General features: G+C 33.5%; 1 protein-coding gene across 1 annotated transcript; it reads right to left on the reverse strand.

Annotated features, from left to right (window-relative positions):
* Positions 1–329: 329 nt before the first annotated feature.
* LOC140804730 (uncharacterized) lies at positions 330–10,159 on the reverse strand. The gene is made up of 8 exons (XM_073160833.1): positions 9,898–10,159; positions 8,480–8,520; positions 2,139–2,210; positions 1,960–2,043; positions 1,841–1,875; positions 1,301–1,386; positions 632–697; positions 330–554 (listed from the first exon to the last, which is right to left on the reverse strand). The coding sequence occupies exons 1-8, from the start codon at positions 9,962–9,964 to the stop codon at positions 520–522; spliced, it is 486 nt and encodes a 161-aa protein (XP_073016934.1). The 5' UTR covers positions 9,965–10,159; the 3' UTR covers positions 330–519.
* Positions 10,160–19,235: the final 9,076 nt, after the last annotated feature.

Here is a 19,235-nt window from a genome sequence, read left to right on the forward strand (position 1 = left end):
AACAATTATTTGAAAAATAAAAATAACATTATACATAAGCGATAAATAATATTTAGATGTTAAATTGAATATTAGCCATGGGTGTGCCACATCACTAGTATTAATAATATTCAGATGTTAAATTCCAAAATGTACACTTCATTTGGAGTAAGCCCTGTGCATCGATTGAAATTTAAAAAAAAAAATAAATAAATAAATAAACAAACAAACGCAAAGCCTGCAGAAGAAGAAATCAAGAACAGCGTAGAAAAACATATCTCAACACTAATGATCAATGAGATGATGAAATCAAGAACAGCGTAGAAAAAATTCTGAACAAGTTGCCCACATCAAAGGAAAAGGGTATGCTACAACTTGAAGAATAACTGGGTATGGTTTTTGTCCGAATACAGTACAATGGAAGAGAACTGAAATGGGAAAAAGGTTTTAACATAACTAGCAGCATGAGAATATAATATTGATTACGTCATCTTCTACCAGCATATATATATATATATATATATATATATATATATATGATTATTTGCGAGCTTCCACCTTCTTCTGTTCCTTTGCTGCATGGTATATAAGTAAAATGAGATCAGTTGGAGAGAAAAAGGGGAGAAGAAATCTGCGAGTTTTGGAGACTAACCAGCTTTCTCCTCCTCTCGTTTCTTAGCAGCTTCAGCCCTTTGCTGTCGTATAAGGGCCAGGCGATCTGCAAATTATAGAAGAGAAGAATACACCCCATGACAAAAACTATTATTAGCTTTACCGAAAAAAGGTGAATAGTATTTAAAACTTAAAAATCGAGGACGTCTCGGTGAGTAGATGGCTCCATTTCAGATATTAAGATTAGATCAAAAACAATTAAAGTCAATGTTACTTCAAATTATCAGTCCATTTGAGGTGGAAACAGAGGTAGAGAGATTATTCGAGACAAAAAGGAAGGTTGAGGCTTGAGTATGGTAAAAGATAGGCATTCTATTGATTCAGATATTGAATTGAAACTCGCATGCAAGATCGACCTTTTTTGTCAGTTAATAACGAGAACAAATACCAAGATAGAAAAGATACCAGTTCAAAGGTTGGTAAAAAACGTGCTACTACACACGACACATTTAACAAAAAAGCTTCAATCCACAATGCAACAAAAGAAAAAGATTATTTGATAAAAAAAGAAGCAACGATTATTGCATGAGTTTCCAAGGCCCGTGTGCCAAGTTAGAACAAGCAAAATTGTACAGAGATAAGAAGAAAGAGAGTTCTAACACTCAAACAAGGATAAGGTACAACAGGGTAGCAGGTTGAAAAACATTACCCAAGTCTTTCCTTGCTTGATCAGTTTTCCCTTGTTCTTGCAGCTTCATGTACCTTTCATGAGCTTTCTGCTTTTCGATCTCCTCTCTGAGAACAATGGCAAAATGAAGAATATACAGGTTATTACAGTTGGGAGTATGATTATTCAGAGTGCTTATATACCCTGCAATGAAAATCTAAAGATCGGTATAACATAGTTCGCTCCACCACCTGTTTTTAAACTAGCCATATAGTCAGGGATCCACAAGGAATGACTAAAAAAAAGTGCAACCAGCATCTCACACCCCACCTTTTCCTCCGGAGACAGAAAAAAGTGAGGCTAAGCGAAGCAAATACGGAGTTGCAATTCAGAATAATACAATGTAGTAGGGCAAGTTCACTAGAAAATAAATTCTTTAAGCTACCTTCTACAGATTTTATCGAAAATATAAAGGCCAAAAGCGAAATAGAAATGGAAAAACCAATTAAAGAGAGAATATTTATAATCTTGTCTCAGAAATCTAATAGCAGATTAATAATAGAAACAACAAATATTCACAACCTTTCCCGCCTTGAAAGCTCAGTTGTTTTCTCCATCTGTGAGGCAAAAAAAAAACAACAATTAGAAAATTATAAAAGGACATCTCTTAAGTTAGTGAATGAATAATTGGAGTAACATACATCAACATCGCGTGCTTTCAAGTTCTTTGTCTTCACCAAATTAGGATTTTCAATCTGAATGACACCCTCTGCACCTTTTTGTTTCTGTCAACATTACTAAATGAGTAAGCATGTGTTCCAGTCTAGTCATTTCAACCGAAACCTAAAGTCTCAACAAAATCAAATCACAATGTACTAACTTCAGGTTCATCCTCAGACTCCTCTTCGGATTCAATATCAGATCTCTCATCTTCTTCCACTTCAGCCACTTCCTGTAACAATAGTCGTATATCTAAATTACGAGAACAAGTACAATTTATGCATATCTATTGATTTACAAAAAGGGGAGGAAAACATTTATAAATAAGATGTGTATAAAAATAAGGATGGAGTAAAAAGCAATAAATATTGCTGAATAACGAACTCTTAACTTAGCTCATTTAGTTGGATAGACACCTGTTTATTAGTATTTTAAATTGTAGGATTGGACTCGTTTATTTTCTGATTTGTTGAGATGAGTTGGGATAAATCTTTAAAAATAATTGTACTGTATTCCTTTGAACGATACGAGGGGGTGGAAGACTTTATTCAGTGGAGTGGGGATTCGTCGGGTATATTTTCAGTTAGCTCATTCTACGAGTGTTTCTTCTCTGATAATCTTTATCCTAAATTCAATCTTTTCGATGCTATCTGGAAAGTCCCTGTACTGAGCAAGATTCAGCTTTTCTCTTGGACAGCCTCTCTGGGTAAATTACCTATCTCAGAGACGATTCAAAAAAGATGCCCCGGGATTGCTTTGTGTCCAAGTTGGTGTGTTCTATGCAAAAAAGATTGAGAGACTCAGGACCATTTTCTCATCCACTGTCCATTCACGTCCTCACTGTGGGTTAAAGCGTTGCAAGAGATGCGGTTGTTGTGGGTGATGCCTAAAACAACAAAAGAATTATTCAGCATGGATTTGGGACGGACTACGGGTAAGAGAGGTATTTTGGCAAGTTGTGGTTCAGTGCATATGTTGGACGGTATGGTTGGAGAGAAACCAAAGAATTTTCGAAGAAACAGAGTCAAATATGGACAGATGCTGGGAGAAGATAAGGATTAACGTTGCCGTGTGGATTGGAATTCACAAAGAATTCAAGAATGTTTCAGTTTTTTTATTTATTAAGACAATGGGATTATGTGTATCACTAAATTTTTCCTTTTAAATTGTGGTTAATTAGGACAGTGAACTTCTAGTCCACTGCTGTAACACTTATTATTATATCAATAATAAAGTATTGTTTCCTATCAAAAAAAAGTATTGAAAAGTAAAAATTATAGAGATAGAATGAAAGAGAGAAGAAGGGCGACACGATTGAATTGAAAGCCGCTTGAGCAGAAATAGAATGAAAGAGACGGACAAATGTATTTAGGGATTTAAAAGCCTAGCCCAATTTATTTTAAATTATTTTCTTTTTAGTCCTTAAAAATTTTAATTTTTTTAATTAACCCGTAAAACTTTTAAATATTTGCAATTTTGCCCAAACGTATCCGAAAAACGTATCCATGCCATATCCATGGTGTGTCCTCGCCGTGTCCAAAACGTATCCGGCTGGCCAACCCTAAACAAAGTCAACAACACGGATTTTGAGGTATCCGACACGCGTATCCACGTGTCGTATCCGTATCCGTATCCGATACTTTAAAAAAAATTTAAGGTATCTGTGCTACATAGTTCATGAGTAACAATATATAAGTTCAAAGTATATAAAACCTCAATTCTAAAACTAGAAAAATGAAATCTAAAATTCACCTCGTCTTCTTCATCAAGATCAAGATAATCTTGTTCATTTGAAATTGCATAATGCTCAGCATCATTCTCTACTTCATTTTCTTCATCAAAGTCGAATCCATCCTCTTCATCAACAAGATTATGTGTAATAGATGTTCCTATAGGCTTTTCCCACTAGACTTAGATGTGGACGCCTTCGAGCTTCCAGTAGGTGTACATGTGGCCGTCATTGAGGCCTGCGTATATGTAGGGGACGCCTTCAAGACCCCTTTGGATTTCCTCAATGTATAAGGAGCTCCATCTCCTCCAACAACATCTGCAACATCTTGCCAAGTCAAATCATCACCTTCGTGAACAAAGTCATGTTTTTCATCCTTCAGTCTCCCTACCAACCATTCATTTTCATCATCTACTTAGCACAATATGATAGGATTGATGGTATCACGACTATCATATCTAAGCCTCAGAACTCTGTTGTACTTAATGAACACCAAATCATTCAGGCGTTTTGCTCCAATCTGTTCTTTTTTCTTGGAATGAAGCTGCATTTATTTATATAAGTTCGACGAGCCACGAACAACAGAAGAGGAGAAGCAGTGGAGAATCATAGGGTTTATGTTAGGGTTGATTGGGAGATGCGGAGAAGATTGAAACAGAAAAGGAAAGGCAGCGTTGAATAGAAAATTAGAAATAGAACTGAGCCTAAAAATTGTGCAAAATATGCCTACAAAACATGTGTTACTTTAAAAAAATGTTTTGTAGCTTTGCTACGATAGCGACGCGAGCTATCGTCTCAAACGCTATTTTGATGATAGCGACAATGGCGCTCGCTACTTCGAAGATTGCAATGCGCATAATGTCCCATAGCCACGGATCGCTACTAATAAATATGCTTGTACATACTGCATGGCCATAACTATTTACAATGGTCTTAATATGTGATGATGTTTATATGCGGAAAGAGAAATAAGACTCCATCTCTAACAGTTCGACTAGTCCAGATTCCACAGATCCCAAGTTTCGGGCCAGGTGCGTCCGATCACATGACTGGGGATTGGTAATTTTTTCACTATTTCTGTCTGCCCTTGCTTGTAATATTCTGTTAGTTAGTAGGCTCAATAAGGATCTCAATTGTAGCAATAAATCCGGGGGTTGATTCTCGTGCTTTCCAGGATTTGGCGTCAGAGAATACGATCGGAAGTGTTGAGCTTTGTGCAGGATAATATCTTCTCAAGATGGAGGTTCCCGAGAGTCACCTACCCAAGAGTGTTCCTAATTACTCCTTGTCTCACTTTGTTTCTACTTTGAATTCAATAAGGATAATGATATTTTATTATGGCATTATGCCATTACCATTTAGGACATCCGAATTTTTTGTACCTTTCAAATTTATTTCCATTATTATTCAATAATAAAAGTTCTTCTCTAAAGTGTGATATTTGTCAAGTGTCTAAACATTCCCGTACAACTTTCACGCTTAACCGTTATAAACCATTTACATCTTTCTCCCTCATACACAGTGATATTTGGGGTCCCTCAAACGTAACAAATCTTAGTGGCACATGCTGGTTTATCCTATTTGTTGACGATCATATGTGTATATCATGGGTTTTCCTAATGAAAAATAAATCCCAAACAGCTCAAATTTGCAAAAAATTCATTCCGTGATCCAAACCCAATTCTATACCCAAATTAAACTCCTACAAACTGATAGAGCGCGTGGCTAATTCAAATATATTTTGGGTGGGTACCTACAAACACATGGAATCATACACCAGCTCGTGTTAACACACCGCAACAAAATAAGGTCTCTGAGCACAAAAACTGTCTCATCCTTTAAGTCACCTGTTACTTACTTTTTACCCAAAATCGCCCTACTTTGCCACTAGGAATGTCATTCTGACAGCCACTTATCTTATCAATAGGATGCCTTCAAAGGTTACTCAATTTTCAAACTCACATTCAAACTTTCTTTAAATAAATCTCTTCCTGCCTCACATCTCAATAACTATATCTCTTTTAAGGTTTTTGGATGTTCATCCTTCATTCACATACATTCCCATAATCGCGGCAAACTTGAACCACGTCCTATCAAGTGCATCTTCCCTGGTGACTCTCCGAATCAGAAAGGCTACAAATGTTATTCCTATGTCAACAAAAATTATTACAACTCCATGATTTCACTTTTTTTGAATCCGGACCATTCTACCCCAATTCCTTGGTTCAGGAGGAGACTTCCAATATTGAACCACAAAATTGGGAATCCATACCACAATCCAATCCACACATCGAAACACAAGAACTCGATACTTCACATGTTCCAACACAAGTCCCTCATAAACTAAACATCAATGAGCCACCTCTTACCTATTCACGAAGAGACCATCCTCTTCTAGAGAATATACAAACTCATGCGCAAACTCAACCTATCCCAGAATGTTCCCCACTACAAAATTCAGGTTAAAACACACAAGATGTAGTTGATTCATATACTCCTGTGATTGAGAATATGGAACATGATAACAGACTCATTGCATTGAGGAAAGGAGTCCAAAACTGTACGTTGCATCCCATAGGTAACTTTGTCTCACTTGAATGTTTTTGCTACTGCTTACCATGCATTTCTTTCCGACATAGACCAAGTTCAAGCTCCATCCACCATTGACGGGGCACTAAAAGACCCTAAGTCGAAAATTGGCATCTTTGAAGAGATTAGGGCAGTGGAAAAGAATGATACATGGGAAATCACCGACTTGTCGCCTGGGAAGAAACCAGGTGGATGCAGATGGATCTTCACGGTAAAACATAAGTCTAATGGAAGAATAGAAAGGTTCAAGAATAGACTTGTAGCCAAGGGGTACACGTAATCATACGGCATTGACTACCAAGAAACTTTTGCCCCTGTTGCCAGGTTCAATATAGTCCAAGTTTTGTTGTCACTTGCGGCTAACTTTGATTGGCCTTTTTATCCAGCTCGACGTCAATAATGCGTCCCTCGATGGCAACCTTGAAGAAGAAGTATACATGAGTAATATACACAGTGAATAAGGTATGCTGACTATGGAGTTCTCTATACGGATTCAAAGAGTCACCTAGAGCATGGTTTTATCGATTCACTAGTGTTTTAAAAAGGGACGGTTACACCCAATGTCAATCTGATCACACATTGTTTTTACAGGTGATTATGTGGATGAAATAGCCCAAGTGAAACTCTTGCACGCAAAGGAATATGAGATGAAAGACCTTGGACACATTAAGTATTTTTTGGGAATAGAAGTGTGGCAAGACCCTCCCTAGGCATATCAATCTCACCGAGAAAATATGTCTTTGACCTTTTGAAAAAAACTGGTACATTGGGATGCAAGCCTACGGATACACCAATGGATCCAAACATCAAAATAGACATTAAAAGAGATTGTTCTCCAGTTGACAAGGGAAGATATCCAAGGCCAGTGGGCACACTAATATATCTGGCATATACATGACCAAAAATTGGGTTTGTGGTAAGTATAATCAGTCAATCATGAACAGTCCAATTGAGGAACATATGGACGCTACATATCAGGTATTAAGATATCTAAAAAGAAACCTTGGGAAGGATTGCTTTTCAGAAAATGTTCATTCCGAGAAAGCGAAGTTTACAGTGATGCAGATTGAGCTGGTTCTCCTACAGATAGACGTTCCACATCAGGGTACTGCACATTTGTATGGGGAAACTCGGTGACCTAGCGAAGGAAGAAAGAACCAGTAGTCGCTTCGAGCCTTGGCCCATGTAATTTGTGAAGGAATGTGGATCACGAGACTGCTAAGCGAATTAAAGGTGGAAGACAATTATCCAGTGAAACTCCTCTGTGACAATCAAGCAGCCATTAGCATAACCAAGAACCCAGTTCATCATGATCGTAGCAAATATGTTGAGGTGGATCGTCACTGTATCAGTGAGAAGATTGAAAGTGGGATTATCAACCTCAGCTACATTCCTACTCAGTAGCAAATTGCGGATATTTTAACAAGGGCTCTTCTTTGGCCGAATTTTGAAGAGCTGTGTTCCAAGGTTGACATAATCAATTCATATGGTCCAGCTTGAAGAGTGTATTGAATAAAAACTCTTACTTAGCTCATCTAGTTGGATAGGCATTTATATATATTTGTATTTTAAATTGTAGGATTAGATTGGTTTATTTTCTTATTTGTTCTTGATTTGTTGAGATAAAGTTATGATAGATCTTTATAAATAATCGTAGTGTATTCCTTTGAACGATACGTGAAAATAGATTTTTCTTCATAAACTACATATATATTAAAGAGTGGATATATTAATTATAATTAAAAATCAATAGAAGTCCATCACTTGGCTAAGTGAGCTCTTATAATTTGCAGATTACCAAAATCCTAAAAGCTCGTTCGATATTATCCTCGTGATGACCAGATTAATTACGAGTTATCCATGGAGAGGATCTCTACTACATTCGACACCATTTATACCTTGGCTCTGGTTCTTTAATATCTAGCGTGCTTAGGCAGACATAGCACATTTCACCATTCTATAATATAATCCATGAATAACCACAAGTGAATTGCCAAGCACATGAGAGCTATAAACAGCTAATATCAACTACATTGGTTAGATTTAAAGTAATATTTCCTCAGCATTGGTACAGAAAAAATAACATCCCAAGGTATTCCTAGCAAAGCTGGATAAATCAAACGTAACATATCCAATCTCAGCAAGTACAGACGTAGAGGGAAATCTAAGGCAATACAATTCACCTGTTTAAATGTGCGAGGACGAGATGCAGATGTACCAGCCACTGAATTAATAAAAAAAAAAAAAGAACGAAAAAAGTTACATACGATAAGATTTCATGAGAAAACATTAAACATCATGAGGATAAACTTAAACACACACACACCATCAGACACATCCATTTCTCCACTGCTTCCGTGATAGAGAGGAGATATAGCAGCAAAAGAAGGCCCGATTAATACAATGGGCCAAGAAAGAGGCCCAATTAACAGGGTTTACACTAGAAGGCCGAAAGCCCGAATAGGGATTTTTTTTGTTTGGGGGGGGAGGTGGGGTCAGTTGCATTCACAAGGGGAGAGCAGTTAAAGTGAGTGCGGATTGTGAGAAGGGAGTTGGAAGAAGTTATTTTTGAAATTTATGTGCCTTTAGGTTGGGGCAAGAAAGAGAAAAGATGAGGTTCTCTTAATTTTCGCTGTCAATTTCATTTGAAATTCTTGTATTTAGTACAATCTATTTTCTAAGTTGAATAGAATTCATCTTTGCTCACATTATTCTCTCTCCATGTACACCAGCATCTAACCAACTCCATGCACTATCAATTTGGGGACATGCCCGCGCACACCTTATCGAATTTTCGTGGATACATGGAGAAAACAAACTAAAAAAATTGTGCGTGAATGAGAGATATTGCGTGCATGAGAGAGAAAGAGAGAGTTCTAGAGAGGATCATTTGACAAAGGTATATCTTATGTACTAATAACTACATTAAAATATTATTGTTCCTTGAGTTCTAGAGAGGCTTAGTCAAAGGTATATCTCTGGGAAAGCCCAATCTATACAACTAAGTATTGTAATAATATTGTCGTGCCCCAATCACATCAACAGGTCTCAAACATAAAAGCATCTTAATCGATTAATCCAACATCAACAAACTACAGCACGTTCAAAAACCACTATTGAAGTTATCCATTCAAACCTATCAGAACCAGAAAATTAATAAATGTAATAAGCCTTCAGCTATATTATTTTTGTTGCATTTCAATCGACCAAATTTTGAACATAGATATTAGTATAGCCAGTCCCCGCAGTGGAACGGAAATACGAGGACTCCAAAACAATTAGCAAGATCCCGCATCAAACTACAACCTCCAAAGTATAAATGAAAGAAGTATAAATGAAGGAAGCGCGACAGGACTAAAAAGATATAGAAAGACACAAAACAAACACCTAAAAAACCACAAATACAGAACAAAACAGGATAATCCACGAACAACTAGTCAAGAAACCAGTTCAAGAATCACGACTGACCCGTCTTCCCTCACCAGTCGCGGATACTAAATCAATTATAGATCTTAAAACATCCCCCGATATAACGATAGATAGAACGGAAAACGAATAGATACACCAAAGAAAATGAGAATTGCGGGCCAAAAAAACATACTCATCTGTTCAGGCGTGGAGAACTGGCGGCGGCCGGTGGGCTTTCCCTTGAACTTCCCTCTTCCCATTTCAGCACGTGTGCTCTCCTCGATCCAAAGAGAAGGATTCCTTATCTGCTTAATAATCAAGCAGAAAAAAAATTCACGACCCTTTGGATTCAAGAAGCTAGCAGATTCGAATGGTTTATTCTCTCTCCCTTTGACTGAATCGAATTCACCTTTCTGTGAACCCTTTTCTATATAATTTGTTTACCCCAACTCCCAGCACCTTTAAAAAAAATTAAAAAAAAAAAACTATTATATTAATAATATAATTTTTCAATAAATATTTTTAGCATTTTCAAGACTTTCAAGGGTAAATTAGAGAAAAATACATTTGTGTATGATTTGTTTAAGATTCAGTACCCAACAGAATTTTTTTGTATTTTAGTATCTGACAAAAGACCACATTAGTTTTTACTACATGTTTAATGTATTTTTACATTTTTACCCTTTTAATTAATAAAAAATATATAAATACTTATTTTTGTTGGACATTTTCTCTTTCCACTCATCAATCCCGATGCATTTGGATGACATGTATATTTAATTTAAATATTTTTTTATTAAAAAAACAAATTCACAACTAATTGAATTTTTTGAAATACTTAGTTTTGCTTGTAAAATACTTAATTTCAATTTAAAATACTTGATTCAGTAAATGAATACTCAGAATGTTTATTAAAAACTGGATATTCGAATATGCATTTAAAAAAAAAAACAAATTCGCAACTAATTGAATTTTTTGAAATACTTAGTTTTACTTGTGAAATACTTAATTTCAATTTTAAAATACTTGATTTAGTAAATGAAATACTCAGAATGTGTATTAAAAAACTGGATATTCGAGTATGCATTTAAAAAAAACAAGTTCGCAACTAATTGATTTTTTTGAAATACTTAGTTTTACTTCTGAAATACTTGATTTAAATATTAAAATACTTGATTTAGTAAATGAAATACTCGGAATGTGTATTAAAAAGCTGGATATTCGAACATGCATTAAAAAAAAAACAAATTCGCAACTAATTGAATTTTTTGAAATACTTAGTTTTACTTGTGAAATACTTAATTTCAATTTTAAAATACTTGATTTAGTAAATGAAATACTCAGAATGTGTATTAAAAAACCGAATATTCGAGTATGCATATAAAAAAAACAAGTTCGCAACTAATTTAATTTTTTGAAATACTTAGTTTTACCTCAGAATGTGTATTAAAAAGCTGGATATTCGAATATGCATTTAAAAAAAAAAAAACAAATTCGTAACTAATTGAATTTTTTGAAATACTTAGTTTTACTTGTGAAATACTTACTTTTAATTTTAAAATAATTGATTTAGTAAATGAAATACTCAGAATGTGTATTAAAAACTGGATATTCGAATATTCATTTTAAAAAAAACAAATTCGCAACTAATTGAATTTTTTGAAATACTTAGTTTTACTTATGAAATAATTAAATTTAATTTTAAAATACTTGATTTAGTAAATGAAATACTCAGAATGTGTATTAAAAAAACTGGATATTCGAATATGCGTTTAAAAAAAATCTCAACTAATTGAATTTTTAGAAATACTTAGTTTTATTTATGAAATACTTAATTTTAATTTTAAAATACTTGATTTAGTAAATGAAATAATTAGAATGTGTATTAAAAAACTGGATATTCGAATATGCATTTAAAAAAAAATCGCAACTAATTGATTTTTTTGAAATACTTAGTTTTTCTTATGAAATACTTAATTTTAATTTTAAAATACTTGATTTAGTAAATGAAATACTCAGAATGTGTATTAGAAAACTGGATATTGGAATATCCAACGCAAGTTCACCAAATGCTCGCATTTCCATCCAAGATTCATTTGGATGACATGTTCATTTCATTTAATTATTTTTTTATTGTTAAAAAACAAATTCGCAACTAAGCATTGAACTTTTTCAAGTACTTAGTTTTACTTGCGAAATACCTAATTTCGATTTTAAAATAGTTGATTTGGTAAATGAGATACTCAGAATGAGTATTAAAATACTGGAAATTCGAATATGCAACGTAAGTCCACCAAATGCTCGCATTCTATCCAAGATGCATTTGGATGACATGTTCATTTTATTTAGAAATTTTCTTTATTTTTTTTGAAAAAAATCGCAACTAAGCAATGAACATTTTGAAATACTTACTTTTATTTGCGAAATACCTAATTTCAATTTTAAATACTTGATTTGGTAATTGAGATACTAATAAAAGTTAATAAAATACTGGATATTCTAGTAGGCAATGTAAGTTCACCAAGGGCTCTCATTTCTATCCAAAATGCATTTAGATTACATGTACATTTCATTTAAATAATTTTTTTTTAATTTTTAAAAGAAAAACAAATTCGCAACCAAGCATTGAACTTTTTGAAGCACTTAGTTTTACTTGCCAAATACCTAATTTACATTGTAAAATACTTGATTTGGTAAATGAAATACTTAGAATGTTGTATTAAAATACTGAATATCGAATATGTAACGTAAGTTCACCAAATGCTCGCATTTCCTTCCAAGATGCATTTGGATGACATGTTTATTTCATTTTAAAATACTTGATTTGGTAAATGAGATACTCAGAATGTGTGTTAAAATACTGGATATTCTAGTAGGCAATGTAAGTTCACCAAGTACTCGCATTTCCATCCAAGATCCATTTGGATGACATGTACATTTCATTTAAATATTTTTTTATTTTTAAAAGAAAAACAAATTCGAACTAAGCATTGAACTTTTTCAAGTACTTAGTTTTACTTGCGAAATAATTAATTTCAGTTTTAAAATATTTGATTTGGTAAATGAGATACTCATAATGAGTATTAAAATACTGGATATTCGAATATGTAAAGTAAGTTCACCAAGTACTCACGTTTCCATCCAAGATGCATTTGGATGACATGTTCAAGGACTTTTCAGCAGCCAAAAAGCTTTGAAAAAGAAAAAAAGGCTTAGAGCGAAGATTTAAAGATTTCCGGACAATGTTCTTCGAGAGAATATCTCGTGAGAGGAACGAGTAACTTAATCCGTGGATTTACAATTTACAGAGACATATGAAGTCGGATATACGTCGATAGTCATAGTTCAGTAGGTCGAAAGCTAGTGGATTTAATAAAACGACATGCAATTCACCCTTGATAAATAATTAAAGAGATTTAATTACTTCACTGAGTTGAATTAGTTTGGCATAGCTTGAGAGGGCGTGTTCAATTGGATATGAAATCTCGTCGAAAGCATAGATCATTGTCGAACGAATTAAGTAGATTAGCGAGAGGTATGTGAACCGAGATTCTCAATAAATTCATTTCTCAATTGAACTTTAATCAATCATTCTAGCTTATTTATTTCATCATTTAATCCTTGAACCATTTCATTGAGTTTTTATTTAATAATCGTAGTAGTAAACAATCATCTGAAATATCGCTGCTAAAAATTGAATAACTGAGAATAATACCTAATTTACTTGCGAAATACCTAATTTTAATTTTAAAATACTTGATTTGGTAAATGAGATACTCATAATATGTGATAGAATATTGGATATTCGAATATGCAACATAAATTTAGTCATGATTGGTTTTTTCAACTAAGATTCATTAGAATACTTATTAATGTCATTTAAAGAAATGAAACAGTTCATTACTGATCGTGGAGTAAGAGTAAGTTGTTTGTAGATCAAAATAAGCACTTACTTTTAACAAAAATATAGTAGCATACTTGTCCCGGAGTAAAACTAAGTTCTTTATTTGTATACCGAAATAAATTGTTATTTTTATTTCATGAGAAGTGATGAGCAATGTATTTGTTAAAATTTCATTTGCATTGAAATTGCATCATAATGCATATTCGAATATCCAGTATTTTATTATCTATTTTAAGTATCTCATTTATAAAATCAAGTATTTTGAAACTAAAATTAGGTACTTATCAAGTAAACTAAGTATTTTAAAAGTTTCATGCTTAGTTGGGAATTTGATATTTTTTTTTTTACAAAATAGATATCACACGAGAAGAATATGTCATCCAAATGTATCTTCCGAGGAAAGACTAACACTTGGTGAACTTACGTCGCATATTCGAATATCCAGTATTTTAATACTCATTCTGAGTATCTCATTTACCAAATCAAGTATTTTAAAATTGAAATTAGATATTTCGCAAGTAAAACTAAGTACTTCAAAAAGTTCAATGCTTAGTTACGAATTTATTTTTTTAACAATAAAAAAATAATTAAATGAAATGAACATGTCATCCAAATGCATCTTGGATGGAAATGCGAGCATTTGGTGAACTTACGTTGCATATTCGAATATCCAGTATTTTAATACAACATTCTGAGTATTTCATTTATCAAATCAAGTATTTTAAAATGAAATGAACATGTCATCCAAATGCATTTTGGATGGAGATGCGAGAATTTGGTGAACTTACGTTACATATTCGAATATTCAGTATTTTAATACAGCATTCTAAATATTTCATTTACCAAATCAAGTATTTTAAAATTGAAATTAAGTATTTGGCAAGTAAAATTAAGTACTTCAAAAAATTCAATGCTTAGTTGCGAATTTCTTTTTCTTTTAAAAATTAAAAAAATATATTTAAATGAAAAGTACATGTAATCTAAATGCATCTTGGATAGAAATGCGAGCACTTGGTGAACTTACATTGCCTACTAGAATATCCATTATTTTATTAACTTTTATGAGTATCTCAATTAGCAAATAAAGTATTTAAAATTGAAATTTGGTATTTCGCAAATAAAAGTAAGTACTTCAAAATGTTCAATGCTTGGTTGCGAATTTTTTTTAAAAAAAATAAAGAAAATATCTAAATAAAATGAACATGTCATCCAAATGCATCTTGGATAGAATGCGAGCATTTGGTGAACTTACGTTGCATATTCGAATTTCCAGTATTTTAATACCCATTCTGAGTATCTTATTTACCAAATCAACTATTTTAAAATCGAAATTAGGTATTTCGCAAGTAAAACTAAGTACTTGAAAAAATTCAATGCTTAGTTGCGAATTTGTTTTTTTAACAATAAAAAAAAATAATTAAATGAAATGAACATGTCATACAAATGGATCTTGGATGGAAATGCGAGCATTTGGTGAACTTGCGTTGGATATTCCAATATCCAGTTTTTTAATACACATTCTGAGTAATTCATTTACTAAATCAAGTATTTTAAAATTAAAATTAAGTATTTCATAAAAAAAACTAAGTATTTCAAAAAAGTCAATTAGTTGAGATTTTTTTTAATGCATATTCGAATATCTAGTTTTTTAATACACATTCTGATTATTTCATTTACTAAATCAAGTATTTTAAAATTAAAATTAAGTATTTCATAAGTAAAACTAAGTATTTCAAAAAATTCAATTAGTTGCGATTTTTTTTAAATGCATATTCGAATATCCAGTTTTTTAATACACATTCTGAGTATTTCATTTACTAAATCAAGTATTTTAAAATTAAAAGTAATTATTTCACAAGTAAAACTAAGTATTTCAAAAAATTCAATTAGTTGCGAATTTGTTTTTTTTTTTTTAAATGAATATTCGAATATCCAGTTTTTAATACACATTCTGAGTATTTCATTTACTAAATCAAGTATTTTAAAATTAAAAGTAAGTATTTCACAAGTAAAACTAAGTATTTTAAAAATTTCAATTAGTTGCGAATTTGTTTTTTTAAATGCATATTCGAATATCCAGTTTTTAATACACATTCTGAGGTAAAACTAAGTATTTCAAAAAATTCAATTAGTTGCGAACTTGTTTTTTTTTAAATGCATACTCGAATATCCAGTTTTTTAATACACATTCTGAGTATTTTATTTACTAAATCAAGTATTTTAAAATTGAAATTAAGTATTTCACAAGTAAAACTAAGTATTTCAAAAAATTCAATTAGTTGCGAATTTGTTTTTTTTTAATGCATGTTCGAATATCCAGCTTTTTAATACACATTCCGAGTATTTCATTTACTAAATCAAGTATTTTAATATTTAAATCAAGTATTTCAGAAGTAAAACTAAGTATTTCAAAAAAAATCAATTAGTTGCGAACTTGTTTTTTTTTTAAATGTATACTCGAATATCCAGTTTTTTAATACACATTCTGAGTATTTCATTTACTAAATCAAGTATTTTAAAATTGAAATTAAGTATTTCACAAGTAAAACTAAGTATTTCAAAAAATTCAATTAGTTGCGAATTTGTTTTTTTTTAAATGCATATTCGAATATCCAGTTTTTAATAAACATTCTGAGTATTTCATTTACTGAATCAAGTATTTTAAAATTGAAACTAAGTATTTCACAAGCAAAACTAAGTATTTAAAAAAATTCAATTAGTTGTGAATTTGTTTTTTTAATAAAAAAATATTTAAATTAAATATACATTTCATCCAAATGCATCGGGATTGATGAGTGGAAAGAGAAAATGTCCAACAAAAATAAGTATTTATATATTTTTTATTAATTAAAAGGGTAAAAATGTAAAAATACATTAAACATGTAGTAAAAACTAAGGTGGTCTTTTGTCAGGTACTAAAATACAAAAAAATTCTGTTGGGTACTGAATTTTAAACAAATCATGCACAGATGTATTTTTCTCTAATTTACCGGACTTTCAATGTATAAAAATTATTTTTGTTCATGAATCAGGTTATATCAGAGATCAAACTCATAAAATTATCTTGTAAGACTATAACACGGTCTAATAAAAGTTTTTTTTGTTTAATATTACCGATCTTGGTATAGCTAAATAAAGTTATCGACAGTTGTTTTAGAATAATCGATAAAAGGATACGAATGATCGATTTTCATAACAAAACGAAAAATTTATAGTATGATTAACAAAAATAAAATATTACAAATTTCATCGGAATATATTATAAAACTAGATTGAGTCTCATGTGAGACCGTTTATTGAGAGTGGCAGTGTTAGTGGGAAGAAAGACTTCCTGAAAACTAAGGGGAAGAAATTCAAGAAAGCTGGAAGTAGCTCATCTAGTTCGAGTGGCTCTAGACAGACTGGTCAGGTCCAGAGTTACACAGGACCCTACTGTAGCACTTGTGGAGGGAAGCATTCCACCGAGCAGTGCCGAGGAGTGTTCGGAAACTGCCGCATTTGTAAGCAGCATGGACACTTTGCCCGAGTGTGTCCACAGAGAGGTGACCAGGGATCCCAGGCAGCTGAGTCATCTGGATCAGCGGCTCAGGCAGGTAGACGATCTACTGCCGTTCATTCCTTTCAGCCAGCACCGTCTACTCAGTCACAGCAGAGGCCAGGAGAGAGCCAGACAGCGAGCCAGCCTCCTCGACAGCAGGCCCGACTATTCGCTTTGACTGAGGAGCAGGCACAGGATGCACCTGATGATGTCGTGGCAGGTAACTGTTTTATTTTTTGTTATCCTGCATATGTACTGTTTGACACTGGTGCATCGCATACTTTTATTTCTGAGAGGTTTGCATTGAGTCATGCATTACCTATTGAGTCATTGTCGGCGGTAGTGTCTGTCTCTTCTCCGTTAGGAACAAGTTTGATATCAGTGAAATCTGTGAAACCTTGTATACTGCAGTGCGATGGACATACGATTGAGCTAGACTGTATTGTGCTGGGTTTATCTGATTTTGATTGCATTATCGGTATCGATATGTTGGCCAAGTACCGAGCTACAGTCGATTGCTTCCATAAGATAGTTCGATTCAGACCTGAAATGGCTGAGGAGTGGAAATTTTATGGTAAGGGTTCTCGTGCTAGAATTCCTTTGATATCTGCTATGAATATGACTCGACTATTGCAGAAAGGAGCGGATGAATTCCTGGTGTATTCAGTTGATTTACTGAAATCAAGTCCATCATTGGCGGATTTACCAGTGGTGTGTGAGTTTGCTGATGTCTTTCCAGATGAGATTCCTGGATTGCCTCTGATGCGAGAGATCGATTTCAGTATTGAATTGATGTCAGGTACAGTTCCGATTTCGAGAGCTCCTTACCGAATGGCACCAATCGAGTTGAAAGAGTTGAAAGAACAGTTGGAGGATTTACTCGCCAAGGGGTATATCAGACCGAGTGTATCTCCTTGGGGTGCTCCAGTACTGTTCGTGAGGAAGAAGGATGGGTCGATGAGACTTTGTATCGACTACCGGCAACTGAACAAGGCAACGGTAAAGAATAAATATCCATTGCCTCGTATTGATGATCTGTTTGATCAGTTGCAGGGCTCTTCGGTGTATTCCAAGATCGATTTGAGATCTGGATACCATCAATTGAGAGTCAGGGAGTCTGATATCTCAAAGACAGCATTCAGAACCAGGTATGGACACTATGAGTTTATTGTCATGCCTTTTGGTTTGACGAATGCACCGGCGGTATTTATGGGATTGATGAACCGCGTCTTTCAGAAATATTTGGATGATTTTGTTATCATATTCATTGATGATATATTGATTTATTCAAAGAATATGATTGAGCATGCTAATCATCTGAGGACTGTGTTGAGCATTTTGAGGGCAGAAAAACTGTATGCTAAATTGTCGAAATGCGAGTTTGGCTGAAACAGGTTGTGTTTTTGGGTCACATTATATCGGGAGACGGTATATCAGTTGATCCCAGTAAGGTTGAAGCCGTGATTAGTTGGCCGAGACCTACATCTGTGCCGGAGATTCGCAGTTTCATGGGTTTGGCAGGATATTATCGACGATTTATTAAAGATTTCTCGAGTATTGCCAAACCGATTACACAGTTGACACAGAAGAATGCTCCATTTATGTGGACAGAAGACTGTGAATCCAGTTTTCTTGAGTTGAAAAAGAGACTGACCAGTGCGCCTGTGTTGACGATTCCTTCAGGCACTGGTGGATTTGTCGTTTATTGTGATGCATCTCACCGAGGATTGGGTTGTGTATTGATGCAGCAGGGGCATGTGATTGCTTATGCCTCGAGACAGCTGAAACCCCATGAAACTCGTTACCCAATTCATGATCTTGAATTGGCAGCCATAGTCTTTGCTTTGAAGATATGGCGACATTACCTCTACGGTGAGAAATTCGAAATCTATTCGGATCACAAGAGCTTGAAATATCTGTTTTCGCAATCAGAGCTGAATATGAGACAGCGGAGATGGCTGGATTTACTGAAAGACTTTGATTGTGAAATCAAATATTATCCAGGGAAGTCTAATGCAGCAGCTGATGTACTAAGTCGAAAGGTATGTGCACTATCCTTATCGACTATGGGAGTTTCCAACTTAATAGA

The sequence above is a fragment of the Primulina eburnea genome, chromosome 11, assembly GCF_022965805.1.
Source record: "Primulina eburnea isolate SZY01 chromosome 11, ASM2296580v1, whole genome shotgun sequence".
Lineage (NCBI taxonomy): Eukaryota > Viridiplantae > Streptophyta > Magnoliopsida > Lamiales > Gesneriaceae > Primulina > Primulina eburnea.